Below are 26,564 nucleotides of genomic sequence, written 5' to 3' on the forward strand. Positions count from 1 at the left end.
TAAAGTGACAGAGAGTTACTGGCTCAGATGGATCACTCATCTTGCTGATCAACATTGTGCCATTATTGATGCTGATAGCTTTGGTAGCAAAAACAAACTCCTCATCTTCAAAGTAAGCGCAACCCCTTGAAATTCGGAAAAACAGTCCCAGTGTGTTGGTCAATAATTCTTTGAATCTCATACTCTATATAGTCACCATGATCATTGCTGCTTTTATAAAATATGATATATCTCAAATGTTCAACAGGCCCATTAGGTGTCGAAGGTCCATTCAGCGAAACAACAAGTTCACGAGATGACTGCAATTTCACACTCGGAGGATTTGGTTTTCCAGGAACTGCGAAAGACAAATTACCAACAAAATGGTCAAACATATGGATTGAAATGTAATACATAGCCTAGAATGTCTACAAGATTTCTTATTTATCAGTGTTAGATTCAAGAACTGGTTCAAATGCCTCGAAGTAGTGGGACTTCATTGATTTTATCTGAGAAAATTGATTTGTTTAAAAAAGGTGTTGCCAAAACTTTACCAATATTTGAATTTTAAAATGGCCACTATCTTGTCTCAATTCACTGTGGAAAAGGACAATTTTGCATTTCAACAAAAGTAGGATTGTGAAAACATTCTTTACTCCGCAGGTTTAAATTGGTCAACACAGCAGGAAATGAGAAAAAAATGAAAAAAAATTTAAGACCAAATACGTTGGTCAGAGCATCTTCTGCCCAATCTTTGTCAACGATAACAATTCAACATAATGTTGTTATGTAAAAGCAATCATAGCTATATATATCGTGATGTTTTTAATGAGTTTTTTCATTATTATGACGTACCGGGGTTTCACATAGTGGATTTGTATAATAAGACTTTGCCAAACTCTAACCCATTTCCAGACACCATGAAATATTAGAAAATCAGGGGTCCATCACAAGACTGATATTGCTATAGGAGAAAATTTCCAAATTTTTGTAATTCCGTATGACTTCAAATCCCTTTCTTAATTTTATGGGGAAAAATACAATTTGTCAGTTTCTGGTGTAAACTTTATTACTCCAAGAGCTTCAAATTGAGCCTAAAAATTGTAGCTTAAAAATAATATAAAAGTATTAGAGCCCCCGAAGCGTGTTCTACCTAAACACACCTATAAAGTGTAAGTATAATGGCTGTTGCTCACATATTTAAATGACTCTAGGAATATATTCAGCATGAGACCATGAGATACGGCTAGTTTTCAATCGGGTTCGAACCCACAACATACGGCATCAGTCGCCTAGCAGAGAGGCAGCAGACAGAACCTCTAAATCGGCTAAATCCCTACTCTCAAAAAGAGTGGTTCAATAGCCGGCTAAGTTGTTACATTTTTCTGACTGCGACCGCTCCACACGTTGTAGATCGAGTTTGTAAAGCACTCACGCACATACGCTCACTATCACACATCGCACACAAAACTTTCTCGAAGCGAAGCAATGAATACAACGCTATAACTGGGCGAACGAGTAGTTCGGGGACAATTCTGTCCACTTGAAGAACTATCAACCCAGGGTAGAAAATGCGGCTAGTTGTCAATCGGGATCGAACCCACAACATACAGCATCAGTCGCCTCGCGGAGAGGCAGCAGAGAGAACTGCACGGCTGGTCATTTATGGATTCTAACTGGGTAAACAGTGAGACACTATGGTACATAAAGGTACTGCAGCAGGCACTGACAAACTGCAACACCATTAATGGAATGTTTCCATATACTGGTCGGATTATCAAACTTACAGTTTGTGTCTTAATTAAGTATTCGTACCTGAAGTCGTGGCCTTTGCTTGGATCAAGCACTAGCGCACCAATGAATGTAACGAACCAAAATGCTACAGGTACTTGCTTGACCGATTCATTGTAATTTACTCATATAAGAAGATGCAGAATGGCATCATTTTTGTCGTTCTGAATTGTAATATATCTGTTCCAACTTCTGAACAAATAACTACACATTTGTCATTGTTGTCGGGTACAAGGTAGGATTGCTATTCTGTCAGTCATTAGGCGAAGAAAAGCATAAAACCAACTCAATGTAATGTTGTCGTTCGATATGCAGCATCAAATGTTCAAATGTGCCAAAAGTGATGTTTTCCAAGAATGTCAGACTATGCACTACCTGTTACCCTTTAGAAGTAAAACGTTAATCACATTAAAAGGAAAATAAATTTATATGAAGAACAGGAACTCACCACCAATCACGGTCTTTGCATATATCTCAGAGGAAAAATCACTACATGGAGAGGTCACTGCGCTGGTGCATGCTTGAACTTTGATGGCGTAATTTGTATAACCTCGCAAATCCTTTAGAACTATCCTGGTCTGGTCAGTTGAGTTAGATCCAGCATCGTTGTTGCTCTTGTAGTTTACAATATACTTTCTAATAATGCCATTGGGTTCCGATGGGGCTTTCCATTCCAGACCAACGTCAGTTGAACTCTGAGAAGTTACAAACACTTCCAAAGGTGCACTTGGAGCTGAAAAGTAATTATCTCTATGCATTATATTCACAGGTTATTGCATCATCATATCTAACATAAGCAATTGTAAATTGTTACTAAACTTGACAGTTTGCCTAATTTGTTGATTTTTAATCACACTAACTGATTAAACAACATTGGCTTAAAATACATTATCAATAGAAGATATCCAGCAGTATTTTATAAATACTGTGAAATCATCAACATTGATAACAACACAAAGTCCTTTTGACAGTCAAAAAGTTTAGAATCCCAGATTATCAAACCACTGCAATACTCATCAGTTGAAATACTCACTTCCTTGTGCAGTTCTCTTGCAAGTAACTGTACTGTTTTCACATAAACAGTGATCTCTGGCTGTACTGTTTTCATAAAAACTGATTACAGTCAACATACTCCTCCAGGCCTTTGACCTTGGAACTAATCTGAGATAATTGGATGGTGAAGTAAGGTCAATTTCAGCTGCAAATGTAACCTCATCTGCTTTTCTTTATGAGTACACACTTGTTTCATGGGAAATTTATAATATTGCAACATTCAGCTATATGGCACCTAACATTTTTGAGAAATTTGAAAAATATGTAAATCCAATTATCCCAAATTAGTTCAAATCGTGTTTAACATACTTTTTCATAACTGAAATCTTTTTTTTAATTAATGCCTTAAAAAGCACAACCATGTGGGCTGTACAAGATATGCTGTTTCCTGATCTCAGTCAAGTCAGTCTTGCTTAAGAGTAGTATTCAGCGGTTTCTGATGGCTTGTGATCAAGTACACCAAATGTTACGAAAGCCGCACTGCATAATGAAATCCCCCATTTCAGATCATACAGAATCATATTTTTCTCTGCCAGCAAATGATCTCTGTATGTTACACTTATAAATTCCTTGGATGTTATTAATGAAACGTGCAAAAATGATTGAAAAGTTGTCATTTACTAAGGAACACTTTTGAAATAAACTAACTTCCTTCCTCCGTATATTGAATGACTGCCTGTGAGAGACCTCCACCACCAACAGCCGTATACGCCTGAACGTAGAATTCATACAAAACATACTCTTCCAGACCTTTGACTTCATACTGAAGCTCCTGGGTTGAACCACCTAAATTCCTAAACAGAGAATACAGATTTAACAAAAAAAATTAACATCATTATGTAGAAGCATTCGTACAGCATTCCTCCTTCCTCACCATAAAAAACAACATTTCAATCCAACCTCGATATGTCGACGTTCTGCTGATCATGTGGTACTAATTTCATTAATTATTTCATTAAATAATGGTAGATAACTGAAATTTCAGTATTATTCTGAATGTCTTATAGACGAACTTGGTGTAACTAAGACCGCCACCAACTCCACTTACAGACAATCAATGTTCAACAAATCTGAAATTTTGGCAAACCATAAGTCATTCATGGATAATTTTAATATTACAACAAAGGATGACCATAATAAGTTGCCTAGCTTATACTGGATACCAAAGCTCCACAAAACACCTTACAAAGCTAGGTTTATCGCAGGATCTTCAAAATGTTCAACAACAGAGTTATCGAAGGTACTGAATTCTGTTCTTTGTACTGTTAAACAAGGACTTCAAGCATACTGTGATGTTGTCTTTTCTCGGAGTGGTATAAACCAAATGTGGATACTAAAAGATTCAAAGGAACTCTTGGAAAATTTGAAATCAAGATCTGTTTCAAAAATAACATCTATTAAAACTTTCGATTTTTCCACATTGTATACCACAATACCATATGATAAATTGAAAGAAGACGTTGAAAAACATCATCGACCAAGCATTTTTCTACAAAAACGGTTCACGCCGTTACAAATATGTGGTATTAGGGTATAATTCTACATATTTTGTTAAAATATTACTAACGCTAAAGTGTTTTATACCGTGAAAGACATTATCAGTATGCTTGATTTCCTCATTGACAACATATTTGTTGAATTTGGAGGACACATTTTCCAACAATGTATAGGAATTCCCATGGGCAATAACTGTGCTCCCTTACTTGCCGACTTATTTCTGTTCTCATACGTGGCAGAATTTATCCAGAACCTTATCAAGCAGAAAAAGGTCTCTGTAGCTCGTACTTTCAACCTACATTTAGATACATAGACGATGTTATTTCATTGAATAACTCTGAATTCAGTAAATATCTCGCTATGATTTATCCTCCAGAATTGGAGATAAGAAACTACAGAAACGGCCTCTTCTGCTTCATATCTGGACATTTTACTTGAATTTGACTCTAATGGTCACCTTTCTACTAGGCTATATGACAAGAGAGATGATTTCAACTTTAGTGTAATCAATTTTCCACACCTCATCAGTAATATTCCACTCTCACCTGCTTATGGGGTATACATTTCCCTGCTTATTCGATATGTAAGAGCATGCAGTTCATATGATGATTTTGTAGAGAGACATGGCCATGTCTCTCACAAACAGTTAAACCAAGGTTACACCAGAACAAGACTTGTCTCTACATTCAAACGCTTTTTTGGCAGGTATCGCAAGCTGGTAGATAAATAAAATATCTCTCTTCGACAAATGATCACTGATGGCATCGGTGACATGGGCCTTAGTTAGTGACCACTACCTATCTACTTACTAATACTTACAGATTGGTATATGGCGGGTGCCACATGTGGGACAGGATGCGCTTACTATTTTCGAAACACCTGATATCACTTCTTGGTCTTTTCGCCAGAGGTCCATATATCTTTCTTTCATAAATTTTACTTGTTTGTGTACCGTCTATTTACTGTCTGTTCTGTGCTGTTTTGTGTCTATGTTTACAACCATTGTCTTACAAATTTTTGACCTAGTGTTATTGGATTATGGATTGGTATGATTGCGATTATTTCAGTATATAACAAGATTAGATGAAAATAAATGAGTACATCTGTCTACATACAGAACTTGTACAAGGTATGTGACATGTCGTCAATAGCTGATGCATAATTACGTAAAACTTTACATACTATGTACATCAGTCTCATATCATTTGAATATCCTGTATCTTTGAAGGCTGTTTGAAACGAGTTAAAAGATTAACTGCTGATAGCTTACCGTTCTGAGCTATTACTTCTCCAGTAAATCTTGTACTCAGTGATAACACCTCGTAAAATTTCAGGAGGCTCCCATCTTACCAGTACACTATTCTTGTCTATGGCGACAGCACTGACACGGAGTGGTTCACTTGGCGCTGAAATCAAATCAAATACGACAGATCAAGACGGCTAGTTTTCAATCGGGTTTGAACCCACAACATACGGCATCAGTCGCCTAGCGAAGAGGCAGTAGACAGAACCGCACGGCTAAATCCCCACTCTCAAAAAGAGTGGTTCAATAGCCGGCTAAGTTGATCAATGCTTGCACTTTTCAACATGCTTTCTGTAATATATGCATGATGTATGGGGCCCGTTCTGGTCAAAATTATGTTTTATTAATTTTAGTATGTTAGAATTAATTTTATGTAGACTGGAATTAATTTACTAGCACCTCGAATTAATTTTATGTTTCTTTTAATTAATTTTTATATGCTTTAATTAATTTGTGTAGTCATGCCGAATTAATCTTATGTGTTCCAATTAATTATTACGGCTTATCTTTGCTGTAATTAATTTTATGAAGTCTAGAATTAATTGGCTTACATATATGTTTTTTATGTGCGGAATTAATTTTATGTAGTCTAGATTTGATATATTAATTCCTTCAATTGATTTTGGGTTCAAAATGTTTTCACATGCTGCAATTAATTCAATGTGTGCTAGAATTAATTTCTACTAGTGTCTTGAATTAATTTTGTGTTCGGTCGAAGTAATTATGTGTGTTCGCTCGAATTAATTATGTGTTTGAGGGAATTAATTATATGTGTTCGCTCGAATTAATTATATGTGTTTGCTCGAATTAATTATATGTGTTTGCTCGAATTATTTTCGGCCTATCCCGCAGTCCTTTGCGCACGCTTTCTTGAATCAATATGGCGGCTCCCCATCGGAGTGGTATTATTCAGGTGCTCGAACTGTGATCTGTGAAAATGGAAATCAATAAACTGATCACAAAAACTTTTGTAGTGTCTCCTATGTGAGGGATCATGTAAGTGATTGCCCGAAGCCCGACCAATTTTGTGTTTACGTCAGATGCGAACGTTCACCCTTTCTATTAATTCTATCGGCTTTGCCAATCATCGTGTACTGTAGTGTAGTGCAGTGTACCGTAAGCGTACGCAGCATTCGAAAATGAAATCTGCCGAACAGACATCTACGAATATGAAAACCAATAGGCCTAGAGAATTTAACAATGACCACCAGGAAATGTTTCCAAGCTTGATTACTGTCAAATGTCCCTATTAAAAATATAGCATTCGGCAGTTTCACCTCTATCTGTATATACATAGGCCTACAGATAGACACAGGCGTTTAAACTGTCGCTACGCGAAGCCGCCCGGAGGAGAAAACAGGCGTAGGCGTGCGGTACACTGCACTACACTACAGTACACGATGATTGGCAAAGCCGATAGAATTAGAAAGGGTGAACGTTCGCGTCTGACGTAAACACAAAATTGGTCGGGCTTCGCTCTATGGGCAATCACATACACGATCCCTCAGACAGGAGACACTACAAAAGTTTTTGTGATCAGTTTATTGATTTCCATTTTCACAGATCACGGTTCGAGTGCCTGAATACCACTCCGGTGGGGAGCCGCCATATTGATTTAAGAAAGCGTGCGCAAAGGACTGTGGGATCGGCCGAAAATAATTCGAGCAAACACATATAATTAATTCGAGCAAACACATATAATTAATTCGAGCGAACACACATAATTACTTCGACCGAACACAAAATTAATTCAAGACACTAGTAGAAATTAATTCTAGCACACATTGAATTAATTGCAGCACGTGAAAACATTTTGAACCCAAAATCAATTGAAGGAATTAATATATTAAATCTAGACTACATAAAATTAATTCCGGCACATAAAAAACATATAAATAATTTGAAATGTTAGCAAAATTAATTCTAGACTACATAAAATTAATTACAGCAAAGATAAGCAGAAATAATTAATTGGAACACATAAAATTAATTCGGCATGACTACACAAATTAATTAAAGCATGTAAAAATTAATTAAAAGAAACATAATAATAATTCGAGGTGCTAGTAAATTAATTCCAGTCTACATAAAATTAATTCTAACATACTAAAATTAATAAAACATAATTTTGACCAGAACGGCCCCCATACATGATGCCCAACATTATAATCCTATCTTTGCTGTATATATGCATATCCCCCAATTCAAAACTGTTAACTGCCTTCTAGGTACTTGTTCATTCGTTGTCATACTGGCATGTAGAAATACACGAAGAATTAGTTTGTTAAATTCAGACGCAAAGCCGCCAGGAACAGTGTAACCTGTGGGAGTTCTCTTGTTTGTTAAACGACATATAAAAAAGTATGCTTACGACATATGTTACTTTTCCAAAAAATCTGAGTGACGATGATGTTTTTTCCTGAAGCCTCACTGAGAGACAATGACCTTTTATTGAATATCCATCCCTCTGATATTCAATAATATGTAAGTATGAGAAAACCAAATTCTCACCAATTGACAGAATCCAATTTCTCGCAGATATAGAATTCGAAAATTGACTTCTTGACAATTGGCTGCAAGAATACATTATTCTCATTTGGTTAGTGTGAAAGAAATTACTGTGCACACCTTCCTTGGCCAAAAAGCGAGAAACTGTCCGTTCTTGCTATTGGCATCTGTCATATCTTCTTTATTTTAGACCCCGCCATTGAAAATATTAGCGGGTAAAAGTAAGTACACACTCTCTCACCTTGTGCAAGATCTAAAATAGTCAGTGAACTTGGTGGTGATGAACCTGCACTATTGAACGTTACAACTTGAATATTGTACGATACATATTTCTCCAAACCTAAAGTACAAAGAAATACAGAGACAAATACTCGTCGCTTGTATTTGAAAATATGACACCATCAGACATTGATCAATCCCTTCCCGAAAACAATTTTGGCTTACATGCATTAACAATAAAAACCTTTACTAAAATTTGAAAATGGATCCAGTAAATAGGTATAAACTCAGACTTTGATGCTGTAAGAGATACAATAGAGTAATTAATCTAAAGAAGAAGAAAGCATACTAGGGGTCATTTTAAACAATGTGAGTGTTTGTGTACATGACACACAGTATACCACACAAATGTTTAATGCAAAGTTACAACATACTTGAACCTCACGATATCAACTAAAACTCAAGTAAATATAATAGAATTATTTCAGTGCTTTTGTAATATTAAGAACACTTTGTGGAGTAATTCCAATACATTATTCTACACCCTGTATCTCGCTTGTAAAACTCATAGTTATACACTGCGAGAGTGTGCCCTCTAGCTTTTGTTGCACCAGTTTCGGAATTTAGAGGAAGTAAAATAAATGTTCACTAAATCCGACAACATTCTCCCAGACATATTCAGCGGACTGGATCAGGTATAAGCATTCATTATACAACATGTTGATACAGATTGAAAAAGTAGTTTTACCTTGTAATTCATGAGACGTGGCGTTTGCAGATGCGTTCACTAGTATCTTGATATTTTCACCTTCTTTACTCATTGTAATAGTATATCCTAGCACTTCACCCTTCATGTCTCTGACGCCAAGTGGCTATGATAAAGTAAACATATATTCTAAAAATGTCAATGATGGCTTCAGGAAATTCAAGAAGCTATGTTGACACTGAGACTGTGTAGCAAGTATTGGCGATTTTCATAGTGGACCATTTTCTGTTCAAATGGAACAGACCAACGCGCCAGTACTTTTAACGTGCACAACATTGCACATTCATTCTTTTTGTATTCAAATATGAGTAAACACGTGTTATACCCGCTTCCTATAGAAAAAGTCAGGCAACCAGTGGCACGAAATATTTGGTGATTTTATTACACCTGAAGATACGCATATAAGTATATACTCAAGGTAGTTTGCAGCTCGAAATTAAAAATCTTAAACTTTTGCTCAAATTTTCCGTAAGGAAACATTTCTTTTGGGAATCACGTATAAAAATCAGGTTTCTGTGCAAATTTTCTTATCAGAGAAACAAATGACCTTAAATTTGTCTGTATTTAAAATTGAAAACGGCCACAATCCCTGTGTTAACTCTGTGACTAAAACATTTTCATTTTCAAAATCACTTTAACATAATGAAAAGTTGTCTCACTCCCCGGGCTTTAAAATGAGCCACAAAAAGCGGTAGATCAGAAAATAATTGCAAAAAATTGAGAGTCAGAATAGTTGTTCCAAAGGCGCAGAATTTCTACCTTAACGATCACAACCTTTTTCTTGTTCTGATATACTGCCAAAAGAATTCAGGTTTAAACATTTTACTGATCACATATATGGATATGTGTTTGTAAACAGGACATAGGAAACTGCCACATGCATGTCCTTCCTCTTATTTTACGTTATAATTACCTTCCAAAATACTGTAACATCTCTCTTGCTAGATTCATATGTGTTGTCCACATTTTCATAGCTGATTTCCAAGTGAGAGATGGGTGCTGATAAAAGAAAAGCACAAAGGTGTATAAATGTACTTATTCGTTCTCGACATTGTAAAGCTAGTTTCCTACACTGATACACAGAGTAGATGCTACTTGTATCATAATACCCATCGTGACATACCACATATTACAATACTTCTATGGGTGGAAAGGCTTCTGCAAATGTCTGTCACACGTACTGTATACACCTATGTAATACAGATCTGGCATGAAATATTGTGAATATTGTGAAAGGTGATTGGTGACAACTGCTCGCCATTGTTTGTTACACTCAGAGAACATTCACCACTTACAATTGAAGGATGTGATAGACTACTGGTATAAGTACATGTATATTACCCGAAACACATCAATACTCAATTTCAATACAGAGATTGTGCAGCGTAGATAATTCTAACCTAGCAAGTGAGTCTTTGAGTAATTGACTGGGCGCCCTCACCAAGTGTGGCTAAATGGTCAGTCTCCCCAGCAAGGTTGTAATTATCAACGCCATGCAGAGATCCTGTGTGACTCTAGAAACTACCAACGGATTTTAAAAATGCTTTTCTTAATATATGGTAAAGATATCATATCATTGCTCACCTTGTTCAAGAGTCCTCACAATGACAATATCAGACCAATCACTCCAGTATTTGTCCAGCCCTGTGAGACCAGCAGACAACTGAATGCTATAATGGGTATACCCTTCAAGTTGGCACACTCCTTTTTCTCTGGATTCTTGTGTTATGGGCTATTGTTGGAAAAGCAGAGGATAAGTCCACTAAATGGCCAATCATAATTGTGTGTATTAGTTTCCCGTGCTAACAACATTAGTATAAATACAACGTTCTGTTTATGTATTGATGTACACTGCAATTAACACATCTGAATGACACTCCAATGGACTGTCCTTTCCCATGTCCATTGAAAAAAAATCGTGATATCACTATGTAGTTAATAATGGACTGCATTCTATTGTTGATCGAGTTGTACCAATGCCATTTTTAGAGGGTATACATGCATTTACTAGATGTGCATACGTACGTTTTCCCATTCATCTGCATCCCATTCTGACGCATATCGCAGTCTATACTGCAATTTGAAATAGTCAAAGTCTGGATGCTCCCATCCACAAGGATAGTCCCAGCTAACTGCAACACACTTTCCACTGTCAGCAACAGCTGTGATGTCACTTGGAGCAAATGGTACAGCTGTAGATTAAGTGATGATGCTATGCATATTATTTACTCTCATTTCATGGGCAGAGAAAGAAATTCACACAATGATGAATTTCCAGTGAATATTAGGAATGAAGGGGAATTGAGGTAGACAGATATGTCGCACATGTTGGTATTTAGTCATACTACCTATATCTCAGTAATATATTCATGTGCAAAGTATGCCAAATTACAAGTATGCCAGGCTAAAGAGTGTTTCTAGACTCCAGAAAATTTCACACATGATATGCAATTATGTAAAGCTGTCATGGAGATATTTCAAAAAGTCCATAAAATAGCAAATGCAGACTACACATAGACAGGTTGACTTGAAAAGCTGAACACTGTGTACATGTATTTCAACATGCTATGGGGAGTAGAAGAACAAACTGTAATTGACATTGAAAACAAAAATGGTGTAAAAATCATTAAAAGTTACAACCTTTAACTTTGTGATAGCAATAACAACATATGACATCGTACATTTATATTTCTCATAAGTTGCCACATTACGAAAACCACGCTGGGTGATATCAGTGAATAGGCCATACGCTTAACCTCGACTTCAGAGCTGGCAAACTGCTAATTTAGAAATAATTCACAAGCACTAGTTTCCTGGAAAGATTGTTCAACATTTCTAATTAATCAGTTTTATGACAGAAGTTTCAAAATTCAGTCAAAGTTCTGCTACGTACTGTACCTTGAGCTTTTGGATTAAAGACGATCCAAGTTGCAGCAGTGCCTAACGCATTTTTTGCAATGACTGTGAAGTTGTGCTTGCTGCTGTTGTGGTGTTCGTCACCGTAATGAAGCAGGAATGGGTGTAATTATGGAGATCAGAGCACTTCACAGAGGTATCCGTGTCGGGACAGGCTATCCAATTAAATCCAGGACTGAAAAGACATGATGGTACAAGCTTTAGTGAATATACCTTCAATATATCAGTTATGATTTTCTTATAGCGGTCATCTGCAACGTGATTTCTGAAAGCACTGAATTATGTTAATTACACAAAACATATTGTAACTATTCTTATCATTGTTGGCTCTAATAAAGTAATTATTTGGCGTTTGAGTCAGATTATGTGATTACTTTACGATCGACAGTCAGATTGCGCTTTTAATTTATAAGAATTGGAAGTACATTAACAAATCTGTTTTCACCAATTTTGCCAAAATTTTAAATGCCATAATAGGTGCTTTTTGTAAATTAAAAAAAAAACCTGTTTACATAGTATTTTTTGAGCATGAGGTATTTTAGATTTTTCAATTTAACTTTGGCAGTATTTATTATACGTGATAATTGTGCCCTGAATTTTTGAAAATGTGAATGTATCTCCTCACTATTTTCCCACATGAAAATGAAAATACTTGCAGTGATGTTACTGCTCATTACAATGGGCGCCAATAAAAATACAAATACACTTTGTGAACAAACAATGCAAAGATAATTCACCATTTTCAATCTGACAGCTTACCTAGATTGTTCCGCATAAAATCTCTTGTAAATCAAAGTACTTGTCGTTGGAATATTAGTTGGGCCACCATCGTCCCATGTACACAATATATCCACTGCATTAAATGAGAAACATCTTAAATTGGTCACAGGATATGGCTTTTCTGTAGAAAGAAGAAATAAAATAAACAAGGATAACTGTTTAGTGGCCAAAATAAAGAACAATGACATTTTAAACAGGTGTTTGGAACAAAGTGATGACCCACATGTATTTGCCAAGGCTTCACTGGTAAAAATGTCTAGGTATTAATTTAAAGTGCTGGGTTACATTTTCAAAACTCTTGAATTAAAACCACAAAATAACAAAAGTGTGTGACTCAAAGGTTTTAAAGGCCTTCATCTTGTAACTGTATTCGTGTGTATCTATAAAATACTGGCCTAGCACAATTGGACCTCATATATCTTACCAGAATATAATGTACTACTTACCCCCAACTTGTATCTGAACAGTTGCAAACTCTTCACTCAAAGCACAGGAATAATTTCCAGCATTGCTAAAATTTGAATGTGGAATGACCAGCTGGGACAAATCTGCAGAGATTCCAGTGTATTGATTTTCATTTATGGGATTGGAATTGAAAAACCACTGAATTGACAGCGACGAGTGAGAAAGAGTGGTGCAGTTGATCACAATGGTGTCTCCAACTTCAAATGTTGCCTTTTGCGATGCAATATCTGAAACAAGAACAAAATGTACAGAGATCAAGAAGATTCTAGAGTTTGACACACGTCTTTAACAGTTTGAGTACAGAACAATTATATTATTACCCATTTAAAAGCAAACATGTTTAAGGCTTTAAAGGTATACTGTCACCTGTTCCAATTTCGCCACAATTACTATGTACAGAGAAATTCAGGAACCAATCATATATTTTAAGCGTGTGGTCGCGTTTTTAAAAAACACGCCCTCACAAGGGCATTTTCAATACCAACAAACACCAATTTGATAATATATAGGCATATTTAGATTGCAGGTGACTGTATACTGTATGACAATTCATGCAGATAGTCATTTAAAATACTGTAATGTGGTAAGTGACAAATGGCTCCTGCGTGTGGAAATCACACTGAAACCATTCTATCGTCAAATTATATGCCTTATATTAGATCCAATCTATTATACATATTTGATAATGATTATGATTTACAGAAAATGCCAAAAAATCACAATGACAAAAATGCAAACTATAAAAACACATTATAGTGATATACTGGTGTTTGCCAGTGGATTGACAGTGACACTTGAGAATTTGAAGAATCTTTGGATATCAGGTGTTCACTTTGTAAAGTTCAAATACACCGACCAAGCAAAAGTACAATATTTTAAATTTTGCTTGCGCTAGGCCACCCTGCAGAATACTGAGCCAATACAGAGTTAACTGTTAATTTTTCTCAGTGATTCAAGCCCTGTAGCTGTAACTCTTGAAATTTGTTGACCTGGTTTCTGTTTAAGGATATAGTACTACTGAAAAATTGGACAAATAGATTTAAATAGATTTAAATTTTAACCGTTACTTTGATTTCCACCATTTTTAATAACTGGTAATATTACAAAGAAAGCAAGCATATGATATCACAATGGAAACATTCGGCACTATGCATTATATTGGACCACTCTATGTTTCTCTGAAGATTCCAATGCATTATTGCTTAATTTGCATGAGGGCGCCATTTATATTTGGGCAACTGTTTATCATTTATCTTGCTCAAAATTGCACATGTAGTCCCGGTGGACAATTTATTATACTTGTATAAACATCCCCCAATAAGTACGTTCCCACGAACTTTTTTTTATTTTGGAAGTAAAATCACAAAAATAACGCTCAAAGATACAGCTATTGGGCCTTATAATGAATCCCTTTGGCTGCAGTGTTTTATTTTGGAAGCGTCAACAAATGTACAACCACTGCAACAACAAAGCTTGTTTGACTATAATCTGAGTGAACTGACGTAGGAGTAAGTAAGATTGGAATTCTCAAAATACACTTATTGTACCACTGGTGTACTACAATCAGACAACTTCCATTTGTGATACATTTATTGGTAAATACTTACCGAGGCTTGCCTCTGCTAACATAATAGCACACAGGATTATCAAGGATAAGCTGGTTGATAGAGTACAGATAGCCATGACCGTGTATGGTATAGTCCTTGAAATGCTCTATAGTCTTAGATTACCGGTAGTTGTCTACAGACTACAGAGACTGTCAATGTGTAAGGAAAAATAGCATACAGTGAGAGTGAGATCGAGATTTGGCAAATACAGTTACAAGATTCATTGAACCATTCTCTTTGACTCAAACTCAGTGATGGCCTGACGGAAAGCTGGTGCATGATGTTGGACGTTATGTTTTAGTTATCATGTTACCAAAACTGTAGAGAAGTCGTAGACTAGTAATGTCCTCACAACTAGTTCATTTTGTTGGTCGTCTGACATGAAACGATTTCAATGGTCATACACCCTGTGAAGATACTTGCACAGTATCAATAATGAACTCATACACCCTGCAATCATGAAATTTGCACAGTATATCCATAATCAACTGAGTAAAATCGGCAGCAACTCTTCCATCTCCAAGCAAATCTGCAACTTTCCTGACTTAAAAATGTGCTATATACATACATAGGAACACTGCAAAATCATACAGTTCCGTTCTTTCCTTTTTTTAAAAGGGTAACTCTGAGAGTATTACGATATCGCCTAACGATTGCTTTGAATTTTAGCCTTTAAAGCGACTGGAAATGACCGACAGTAACATAACACTTGATGCATCGTGAGAATGACCTCCCCTGGTTTTTCCCTGACCTTTGATGTAACCGTTTATCTTGCATTAGTTATGTATTGTTTTAACAAGTGCTTAAGTCATTAGCAATGACCGGACGTCGAACTCGGCCTCCCTATACTCGGCGTTGACAGATCATGGACCGACTTGGAGTATTTCTGTGTACCTGCCGCTGTCTCGTCTACTCCGACGTTCTACCCCTCAGTGTACGTATCAAAGCACCTTAGTCATAGCTACCCGTCACTCAACCAACGCTACACGACAATATTACACTGTTAATACAGTGTAATAATAACTGTGTAACTGTTAATAACAGTGTAATACTGTCATGTAGCGTGGTAGAGTGGCGTGTTATATACATTCATAAAGCTGATGTTACAGGCTTGAAGTGCAACAATAATACCTTGTTGTTGTTAAAAGATTGTTTCTTGTTCTTGGTATTCAGCAAATATGTCGCAATGCAGTTTTGTTTAAATGAAATAATACGTTCATCAGATACATTTGGCCATGTATATGTACCTGCCTCAAAGAATTCCATCATGATCACAAAATCCGACGAGAAAACTTAACCCATTCAAAATATTTGTACAAACATAGAATGACAGTCAGCAGCGTATGTCTCAGGATTTTCATAAAAAGGTCAAATTTTGCTAGATTACACAAAACAATCGTTGTCCTGGACTGCATCATAAGACTGGTTATTTTTTATTGGATAGAGACATTGCAAAGTTATATCGCATAATCGTTTCAATGGTCAACGTTGTCATTCTATGTATACTATATATGCTATTACTTTATTAGGCTGTTTAGGATAATCTTTTTCATTACACCTCACATGTAATCCTGTCTTAAGAAGACTTTTAAATATTTCATGAAAGTTGTTTTAAGAAATGTTCATGCTTGTATTTCCATTTTCCACCAATGTGGTATAAGATTACCGTAGGTGTAACAGGAGCATTTCGGGAGGGCGGGAAGGTCTTCAGGTTTTTTATAGTTCAGGTAAATGTCTTTCTCTGACTCAAAAACTCTTTCTCTTTCTCTCTTTGCCATTTTCAGGGAAGTCGGCTCCGCCCTGCCTGTTAATTTCATTGACTATGTATTATGAATCATAAGGTTGCTTGTTAGCTTTTGCTTTGGGAACACTGTAGTGCGCTTTTGTCGAAAACTCACAGAGGGTAAGGCCGCGTTCAAACAAATGGGGTGGGGGGCTGGAGGAATTCAGGGGGGATTCGAAAATTTTTCGGGTAGTCGAGGGGAGACTTGAAAGTTTTGCTCTGCCTATAGGGGGGACCTGAAAATATTTTGACTCCCAACATTTTGATGTTGTCCAGTGGTCTAATGTTAGTAATAATTAAACAAAATCTAGAACCGTTTTGTCACATTTTATGTCTTTAATCTCGAAAAAATCTAAAAATATATGAATGCCATTAAATTTTCGTAAAAAAAGTTGGCCTTGTAACAACTTTGATAATTTTTCAATATTTCTATGCAATGTATCAAACACAGTTTCTTGGAGTCTCTCTACAGCATGCTGCTGAAAAACACAATATTCAGTTTGTCAACAAAGCCCCCGTTTGTCTAAATATTGGTGATAATTGAATGATACAAATGCATGGTACATGTAGGCTGTGTTGGCAAGCTGAATATTGGACAGCTCAATATGCTGTAGGGAGTAGAACAAGAACGCAATTGTATAAACTGAACAAAAATATTGTCAAAATAAAAAATTAATACAACTACTGCCCTCCTACTACATACTGGCAGTGATGACAGCGATACATGTAGCTCTGACTCTGATCTAGTTTAAGAAGAGTTTCGGTCATAGGACACTCAATTGACTGTGAAACATACATCTACTTGTACACAAGATCCAGCCAGAGAGCAACACATAGAAGACTAGGGCACTAACAGTTACCATGGATTTTTGAATTCTGACATATGAGAACAATCACATATTAGAGATAAAAGATGAGGTCGCCATACTTTATCTTATACAAATGTACAATGAAAAGTCAGTTTTTCTAAAATCACTTAAAATCAATATATAAAACCATTCATTTCAAGTTCAGGCAGTGAATGAAATTTTCACATCTCATTGTACCAATAACACAAAAGTAAAACTTTCAACAGTAAAGACTCTAATTTAAATGGAAAAATGTGTGACTAAATGGAATCACTCATTTTTATCAAATTTGCCATTATTACACCCAAAATTTCTGAGATTAAAACATTAATTTCATGGAATATTTTAACCTTCCAGTATTGTCAATTTTGTAAAACATTTATAAGTGGCATTTATAAGTTGTATATCTCTTGTACTTTTGAAAAAAATTTCGGTAGGTCACTTTGCTCGTTTTTTCACAATTTAGTAAAACGTAGCTAGACTCGGATAAACTCAAGACGGCTTTGGCCGAGAAATCCGAAAAGTCCACTGATGCATTTAAAAATGAATCAATTTAAGAACTTGCCCTAGGTATATGGCTCTACAACCTGCTGATAAGAGGTAGTGTTGAACATCTGCGTGCAGAACTACTTATTACATGTTTATTTTTACTCTGCGTGCATTCCTAATAAATATGCGGCTATATGGTAATTTTGGGGGGGACTTGAAAATTTTTGAGGGTATTGAGGGGGGATCTGAAAAAAAATAAGATTTCAATCGCGATTCATCCAGCTACCCTCACCCTTTTTACGAACGCGGCCTAAAAAGTCAAGAATACCAAAGTGAAACCGGAACCGGACGATGACCAGACGAGGATTCAGTGTTATGGCCTGGTACACATGGATTTGTGTGCATTGTAATTTGAGTGAATTGTAATTCAAGGATCTATGACTGATTAAAACTTTGGCAAAGAAGCAACCGCTTTCGTCTTCGTCGTCAAAAATAGCAGGTTCTCCTGCTATGCACCTGTGCGGCTGCAACACCGCGCCCCAAACAAGCTCAGTTACATGCGCCTGACCCTTGGCATTAATCCATAGAGTACAAGAAATAAACATGAATAAATCTACATCCCGTCTTACAACATACGTATCCACTGTCCCGATCAACGATAACCCTAATATGTCGAACGAACTAACTCTATTATGCTATACTCTAACAGAATATATTCTATGGTAGGACGTGGTCCTGCAGCAGACGGAATCAGAGGTCGCGCTGCAATATACTGTGTGCAACAGTTTCCATGTAAACATGACGCACATAAATCTGCTATACGCGTACCCGTGTGCTTCTGCAAGACTAGGTTATCCAAAGCCCAGCGAGTTCATGCTCGATCACCAACTCCCCCCCCCCCCAAACAAAAACAACGCTATCTGACACTACGGCCAAAAGGCGCCCTATTTTGGGCAATACACATTTCGCCACGCATACGTTGAGTACGCGTACAGAGAGTAAAATCCACCTCCCGCGTCGTGTTGAAAATTTCGCTGGATTTCCTCACTGCACAGTAAAAATTTTGATGAAAAAGTTGCATACAGGTTTTCCTTTACATGTTGCCCTTTCAATGATGTTATTTTGGCAAGAATATCACGGACAAATTGCTAAAATGCCTGAGCGATAATAGTCATATGTAAAAGTACGTCAATACAGCAAACAGAACAAACGATGGTTAACTCGTCATTTTATAAAAATAAAACGGAAACTCAAAAAAAAAATAAAACCATAGAGTTTTAGTTAACATTCATGAGATGTGTAATCTCAAATATTGTAAAAAATGACGGCGAAATTAAAAAGTTTAACCACTGTTTTTTTTTCAGATGTACTTTTCATTTACGACGCGGCGAATAACCTCGAATTCCCGTAGAAAATAATGGCGTCTAATGTACAAACAGATCGCACACTTCTCGCCGGTTCAAATTCCTCAATTCTGAACCAATGACGGTAAAAATTGGCACGTAGATCCTCTGATTGATAAAAAAAATCGTTTGGTTTTAGATTGTTGTCGTGCTCACTCGCAGGTCGTTCGCACTCACAATGGCGCCAAACTTGGCAAAAGTGCGCCAAAATATGCTGAAACGTCAAAGTATTACCAAAACTGAAAAATGCGTCGTCGATTTAATTTGAGTACAAGAAACCAGCCGACAAGTCGATGGTATGGCTTATACGTCAATACATATGGGTGAATGTGGAAATAATTATGAGATGACCTGGTTGCACGAGCGGCACGCGAGTAGAGTTCGATCGATATACTATTGAAAATAAATTGATACAATGTTCACTGTCGTCAAGAGCAAGCGACTGAAAGCGCTCTCAGGTAGGAAATATGCTTCGCGGAATACTGCCCAAAAAGGAATCCTTTCTTCCCGCAGTGTGAATTTGTGAGCAAAAACATACTTGACAAGGCTTGCCCCACGCCTGGATATAAGAATATCAACCAAAGTAAATCGAAAGCAAATTGAAGTTATATACTGTAGTAGCTGAATACTAGTATTCTGGCAGGCTGTTGCGGGGGGGGGGGGGACGCTAGGTCAGCTAGTAAATGCTGCTGCCGAGAAAAGCTAACCGACTGAAGTCAGCCTTATACTTTGCGTCATAGGACAGCACTCCAACTACTTCGGAAAGTCAACCGCGGACTACACCGATGTACGACATGTGTTACAAATACGTACCGAAGCGAGATATTATACACAGGCTAGGACGATTGACATGAACATGGGACCTCCAGATGCGGAGCACAGCGTCCTACAGGAGTGTTCCGGCCTTTGCAGAGTGACATATGAACGAACAAAGTAATACTATATGTCTTTTACTCACAAACAAACTGGAAGACTTAACCATTCAAAATATTTGTACAAACATAGAATGACAGTCAGCAGCGTATGTCTCAGGATTTTCATAAAAACGTCAAATTTTGCCAGATACACAAAACAATCGTTGTCCTGGACTGCATCATAAGACTGGTTATTTTTTATTGGATAGAGACATTGCAAAGTTATATCGCATAATCGTTTCAATGGTCTACGTTGTCATTCTATGTATACTCTGTTTGCTATTACTTTATTAGGCTGTTCAGGATAATCTTTTTTATTACACCTCACGTGTAATACTATCTTAAGAAGGCATTTAAATATTTCATGAAAGTTGTATTTCCATTTTCCACCGATATGGTATTATATTACCGTAGGTGTAACAGGGACATTTCGGGACTGCGGGAAGGTCTTCAGGTTTTTATAGTTCAGGTAAATGTCTGTCTTTGACTCAAACACTCTTTCTCTTTCTCTCTTTGCCATTTTCAGGGAAGTCTGCTCCGCCCTGCCTGTTAATTTCATTGACTCTGTATTATGAATCATAAGGTTGCTTGTTGGCTTTTGCTTTGGGAACATTGTAGTGCGCTTTTGTCGAAAACTCACAGAGGTAAGGCCGTGTTCAAAAAATTGGTGGAGGGCTGGAGGAATTCAGGGGGGATTCGAAACTTTTTGGGGTAGTCGGGGGGGACTTGAAAGTTTTGCTCTGCCTATAGGGGGGACTGAAAATATTTTGACTCCCGACATTTTGATGTTGTCCAGTGGTTCTAATGTTAGTAATAATTAAACAAAATCTAGAAACGTTTTGTTTGGGACTGCGGGAAGGTCTTCAGGTTTTATAGTTCAGGTAAATGTCTTTCTTTGACTCAAACACTCTTCCTTTTTCTCTCTTTGCCATTTTCAGGGAAGTCAGCTCCGCCCTGCCTGTTAATTTCATTGACTCTGTATTATGAATCATAAGGTTGCTTGTTAGCTTTTGCTTTGGGAACATTGTAGTGCGCTTTGTCGAAAACTCACAGAGGGTAAGGCCGCGTTCAAAAATTGGTGGAGGGCTGGAGGAATTCAGGGGGGATTCGAAAATTCACATTTTATGTCTTTAATCTCGAAAAAAATCTAAAAATGTATGAATGCCATTAAATTTCCGTAAAAAACACTTGGCCTTGTAATGGGCCAGGAGCTGCAACTGTTGATAATTTTTCAATATTTCTATGCAATGTATCAAACATAGTTTCTTGGTGTCTCTCTACAGCATGCTGCTGAAAAACACAATATTCAGATTGTCAACAAAGCCCCCGTTTGTCTAATTATTGATAAAAATTGAATGATACAAATGCATGGTACACGTAGGCTGTGTTGGCAAGCTGAATATTGGACAGCTCAACATGCTCTAGGGAGTAGAACAAGAACGCAATTGCATAAACTGAACAAAAACATTGCCAAAATAAAACGTTAATTCAACTACTGCCCTGCTACTACATACTGGCAGTGACAGCGATACATGTAGCTCTGACTCTGATGTAGTTAAGAAGAGTTTCGGTCATAGGACACTCAATTGGCAGTGAAACATACGTCTACATGTACACAAGATCCAGCCAGACAGCAACGCATAGAAGACTAGGGCACTAACAGTTACAATTGATTTTTGAATTCTGGCATATGAGAACAATCAAATATTAGAGATAAAAGATGGGGTCACCATACTTGATCTTATACAAATGTACGATGAAAAGTCAGTTTTTCTAAAATCACTTAAAATCAATATATAAAACCATTCATTTCAAGTTCATGCAGTGAATGAAATTTTCACATCTCATTTTACCAATAAAACAAAAATAAACTTTGAACAGTAAAGACTCTTATTTGAATGGAAAAATGTGTGACTAAATGGAATCACTTTTTTCTATCAAATTTGCCATTATTACACCCCAAATTTCTGAGATTAAAACATTAATTCGTGGAATATTTTAACTTTCAGTATTGTCAATTTTGTAAAACATTTATAAGTGGCATTTATAAGTTGTATATTCTTGTACTTTTGAAAAAAAATTTCGGTAGGTCACTTTGCTCGTTTTTTCACAATTTAGTAAAACGTAGCTAGACTCGGATAAACTCAAGACGGCTTTGACTGAGAAATCCGAAAAGTCCACTGATGCATTTAAAATGAATCAATTTAAGAACTTGCCCTAGGTATATGGCTCTACAACCTGTTGATAAGAGGTAGTGTTGAACATCTGCGTGCAGAACTACTTATTACATGTTTATTTTTACTCTGCGTCCATTCCTAATAAATATGCGGCTATATGGTAACTTGGGGAGGACTTGAAATTTTTTTAGGGTATTGAGGGGGATCTGAAAAAAAATAAGATTTCAATCGCGATTCATTCAGCTCCCCTCACCCTTTTACGAACGCGGCCTAAAAAGTCAAGAATAACAAAGTGAAACCGGAACCGGACGATGACCAGACGAGGATTCAGTGTTATGGCCTGGTACACATGGATTTGTGTGCATTGTAATTTGAGTGAATTGTAATTCAAGGATCTATGACTGATTAAAACTTTGGCAAAGAAGCAACCGCTTTCGTCTTCGTCGTCAAAAATAGCAGGTTCTCCTGCTATGCACCTGTGCGGCTGCAACACCGCGCCCCAAACAAGCTCAGTTACATGCGCCTGACCCTTGGCATTAATCCATAGAGTACAAGAAATAAACATGCATAAATCTAAATCCCGTCTTACAACATACGTATCCACTGTCCCGATCAACGATAACCCTAATATGTCGAACGAACTAACTCTATTATGCTATACTCTAACAGAATATATTCTATGGTAGGACGTGGTCCTGCAGCAGACGGAATCAGATGTCGCGCTGCAATATACTGTGTGCAACAGTTTCCATGTAAACATGACGCACATAAATGTGCTATACGCATACCCGTGTGCTTTCTGCAAGACCAGGATATCCAAAGCCCAACGAGTTCATGCTCGATCACCACCTCCCCCCAACAAAAAAACACTATCTGACACTACGGCCAAAAGGCGCCCTATCTTTGGGCAATATACATTTCGCCACGCGTACGTTGAGTACGAGTACAGAGAGTAAAATCCACCTCCCGCGTCGTGTTGAAAATTTCGCTGGATTTCCTCACTGCACAGTAAAATAATGGCGTCTAATGTACAAACAGATCGCACACTTCTCGCCGGTTCAAATTCCTCAATTCTGAACCAATGAAGGTGAAAATTGGCACGTAGATCCTCTGATTGATAACACATCGGGCCCGGGGGCACCGACGTCCTTTGTACCTCCTTACTGTTTATTAATTGCCATAAATGTGAAATTTGGCAAAAGTCAAATTGTTTTGACATAAATGAAAGTTATTTGAACTGGTTGGTTACCGCTCCAGCATAAGTTCAAGTGTGGATTCTAAGTATCAACAACCTTATTGACTAAAAAACATTTGCTTGTTACACTCACCACACTTGTACTTAGTATTTGGAGTGTACACCTATCTACAATACAATGATAAAAAGTTTGGACTCTGTAGGTCAACAGTGCATCTTTAATGTATGAGACTAAATAAGCTTACCCCTCAAGTATGTATAGGTCAAAAACAATATTTAATTTTGAATTATGTAGTGCAGGGAAGGACATACAATATGGTGAAAAGGAAACTAAATATAAAAACTGAATATACAATTATATGGAAATGTTGTTTTACAGTCATGAGTATCTGGTGTGTGCCGAGAGACAAATATTAAATTGGACAGTATCATCCTGACCACAGTTTGTCTGACTGGTTGTTTCCTTCTGATTTTCTGACACGGTGATAGGTACAAAATATTATGCGATTCACGATAGTTATACAACATAGCTTGCATTTTGTTCATAGTAGAACTGAGTTTTACATGTAAGATAACTTTCTCGTAAACTGTAAATTCTGGCTTCTGGCAGCTCAAACGTCGCAATACTACATTTTTTGATATGATATGGAGTGATTTGCACACATGCAGTGACAGTCGATATATTCATAGTATGAGAGTCTACTGTACATTAAAGCATAGTGATGTTGACAACTACATGCATGCCAGTGCACGATTTCAAAGTAGCCAGGAGGAAATTCTAATGGTCTTTTAGTGGAAATATAGGTATTAAACGACAGTGAAACAAACAACATTAGTTATCGTGACCTTGCTAAAGTGCAATCTCGGATCGTGTATGATCTGATGATCATGCCAAATTACCATGTCGGATTTAGCCCTGCGTACGATGCTGTGTGTTCCGCTACAGCTATTCGCCCCGCTCACCACAGCCCTGCAAAGACCCATACGTAGGGTCGGTGACTTCAAATCCACTTTGGGACTTGACGTAAAAAGCCAAATTACTGCCGAAATTCAGCGTTCTTGGGCCCAAGTCGTATCCCTGCCCACCTCAGCTACTCGATCGCTTCCAAAAATGCCAGTCTTTTATTCACTTTCGTAAATAACCGTCGATGTCGGCAACTCTCTCGCTAGCCTGCGTACGTACGCAGTGTACGCAGTGCATTCCCTGTGTGCGTTCCTAACACACAGCATCGTACGCAGGGCTAGCGAGAGAGTTGCCGACATCGACGGTTATTAAGTAAAAGATGATGTCAAAATCAATGCACAACTGTCGAAATTACCCAAAATAAGCAACAGAAAACTAAAAGTTATCGCTGTGTCGAAAGGACAGTATATCAACATAAAAAGACGCTAGTTTGTTATGACATGGAGGTAGAAGGACAGAGCATTCCCTCGCTCTCACCCAGCTATTAGTACGGGCCGCCGGTGGGATTGCCTCGCTATTAAAAGCAATGGATTCGCGATACTGGGGAGTACGGAGGCCATCATTCTTCAGTCTATCGAAGGAGAGGTTCGTGCCAAAACATACATGACAGCAATCAAATATACGCTAAAACCTTTAAAACGTCAAAATCCGCAACTGACTGAAAACATGATGGCAGTCCTTGAAAAATAACGCTAACTTGTTATGTGCGCATGCGCATATTAAGGGGAGACCCATTTGATTTCGGGGGGGGGTATGCAGGAAGTGGGTATGGGAACTTTTTTTGTTAGAGAGACAGCATTTTTTATTTCTACAGTCAGACCTGCATCAATTTTTTTTTTCAAATGGAGTAGCAGTGCAATTTTTCAAATTTAAGCCAGTGTTTCACATATCACAGGATGGTTTTATTTATTCATTTTACATTCCAACAAATGACAAACAAAATGGAAAGTCTATTATATATACAACTTTAAATTATAGAACACTTTTTTGGCAAATCAACTGTATCAGTACTATACCTGCTTTTCTTAAAACAGTCAATTCCTTTTAAGTTCTCAGGGGAGATGTTATCTTTTGTGGTCAGAGAAACAAGGCTCACACATTGTATTTCATTATATTTGTTGTTCCTCAATTTTCATTGTCAACTTGTAATCTTTCTAACATATTTATATTGAGAGAATAATGTATTGGTTTTAACAGTAGTTTATTGACTCCTATCTTGTGTTTTAAATTTTCACGATTTAGAGAAGTCAAATAGTCCCATCTAGATATTGCCTATACCATTGAGATATTGCAACAGAAATCCTGAAACATGATTTCTTGGGTCAGAAAAGGGAAGGAAAACATCAAGTGCACCGAGGTGTACAGTAGTGAATGCTTATATCATAACTTATAGTGCTGGAAAAAAAAAGCACATAAGAATTACTTGTGGTAAAAACATTTGCGTGCCTTTGGCAGCATGCCAGCACAAGAATACATAAGAATGAAGTTTCCAAAATTTTGCTCATTTCAACAGCATTGTGACAATTCCTTTTTTATTTCTGTCTGTTTTGAGAATATTTTTTTCTCAAGCCATTACAGGCTTAATTTTTTTCTTTTATTTCACCTGGTGACAATTTTTTTTCCTCGAAATCCTCCATACCCCCCCCCCCAGAAATCAAGTGGTTCTCCCCTAAGTGAGCCCCTGACCTATACGGGCCAGTGGATTACTTCCTCAGTAGAACTGATATGCCTGCCAGTACCGGTGTTTATCGGCTACTGAGGCCATCATTCTTCAGTCGATCAAAGGCGCCTTTCGTACCAAAAAATACACGACAGCTGCAAAAGTGCATCACTGTCAACTTCATAACTATAGAACATATTGAAATACACAGTGAAACGTTCACAACGTAAAAAATGTGCCTATACCG

At 37.1% G+C, this 26,564-nt stretch overlaps 3 protein-coding genes across 3 annotated transcripts in view; all 3 read right to left on the reverse strand.

Annotated features, from left to right (window-relative positions):
* LOC139136324 (phosphatidylinositol phosphatase PTPRQ-like) lies at positions 1-11,099 on the reverse strand. Its single transcript, XM_070704048.1, has 9 exons — positions 11,091-11,099; positions 10,701-10,848; positions 10,030-10,115; positions 9,099-9,222; positions 8,373-8,471; positions 5,591-5,726; positions 3,472-3,617; positions 2,219-2,503; positions 1-337 (listed from the first exon to the last, which is right to left on the reverse strand). The coding sequence occupies exons 1-9, from the start codon at positions 11,097-11,099 to the stop codon at positions 108-110; spliced, it is 1,263 nt and encodes a 420-aa protein (XP_070560149.1). The 3' UTR covers positions 1-107.
* Positions 1-26,564, reverse strand: part of LOC139136864 (protein sidekick homolog) — a 311,194-nt gene that overhangs the window by 281,800 nt on the left and 2,830 nt on the right. The gene's annotated exons all lie outside the window — the stretch shown is intronic.
* Positions 11,085-26,564, reverse strand: part of LOC139136870 (uncharacterized) — an 18,086-nt gene continuing 2,606 nt past the window's right edge. Inside the window, exons 2-6 of the mRNA XM_070704707.1 lie at positions 14,885-15,033; positions 13,259-13,504; positions 12,792-12,933; positions 12,015-12,207; positions 11,085-11,308 (exon numbers count right to left, since the gene is read on the reverse strand). Coding sequence (XP_070560808.1) covers positions 12,057-12,207; positions 12,792-12,933; positions 13,259-13,504; positions 14,885-14,960 — 615 coding nt within the window. The 5' untranslated portion in view covers positions 14,961-15,033 and the 3' untranslated portion in view covers positions 11,085-11,308; positions 12,015-12,056. The remainder of the gene's footprint in view (positions 11,309-12,014; positions 12,208-12,791; positions 12,934-13,258; positions 13,505-14,884; positions 15,034-26,564) is intronic.

Source organism: Ptychodera flava, chromosome 7 (genome assembly GCF_041260155.1).
Source record: "Ptychodera flava strain L36383 chromosome 7, AS_Pfla_20210202, whole genome shotgun sequence".
Lineage (NCBI taxonomy): Eukaryota > Metazoa > Hemichordata > Enteropneusta > Ptychoderidae > Ptychodera > Ptychodera flava.

Bases quoted from the DNA above. Each gene is read 5' to 3' on its own strand.
- LOC139136324 (XM_070704048.1), bottom strand. The intron at 8,472-9,098 runs GTAAAACTACTT...TTTGTACTTTAG, and splicing joins CACGTCTCATGAATTACAAG to GTTTGGAGAAATATGTATCG. The intron at 5,727-8,372 runs GTGAGAGAGTGT...ATTTGATTTCAG, and splicing joins TATTTTAGATCTTGCACAAG to CGCCAAGTGAACCACTCCGT.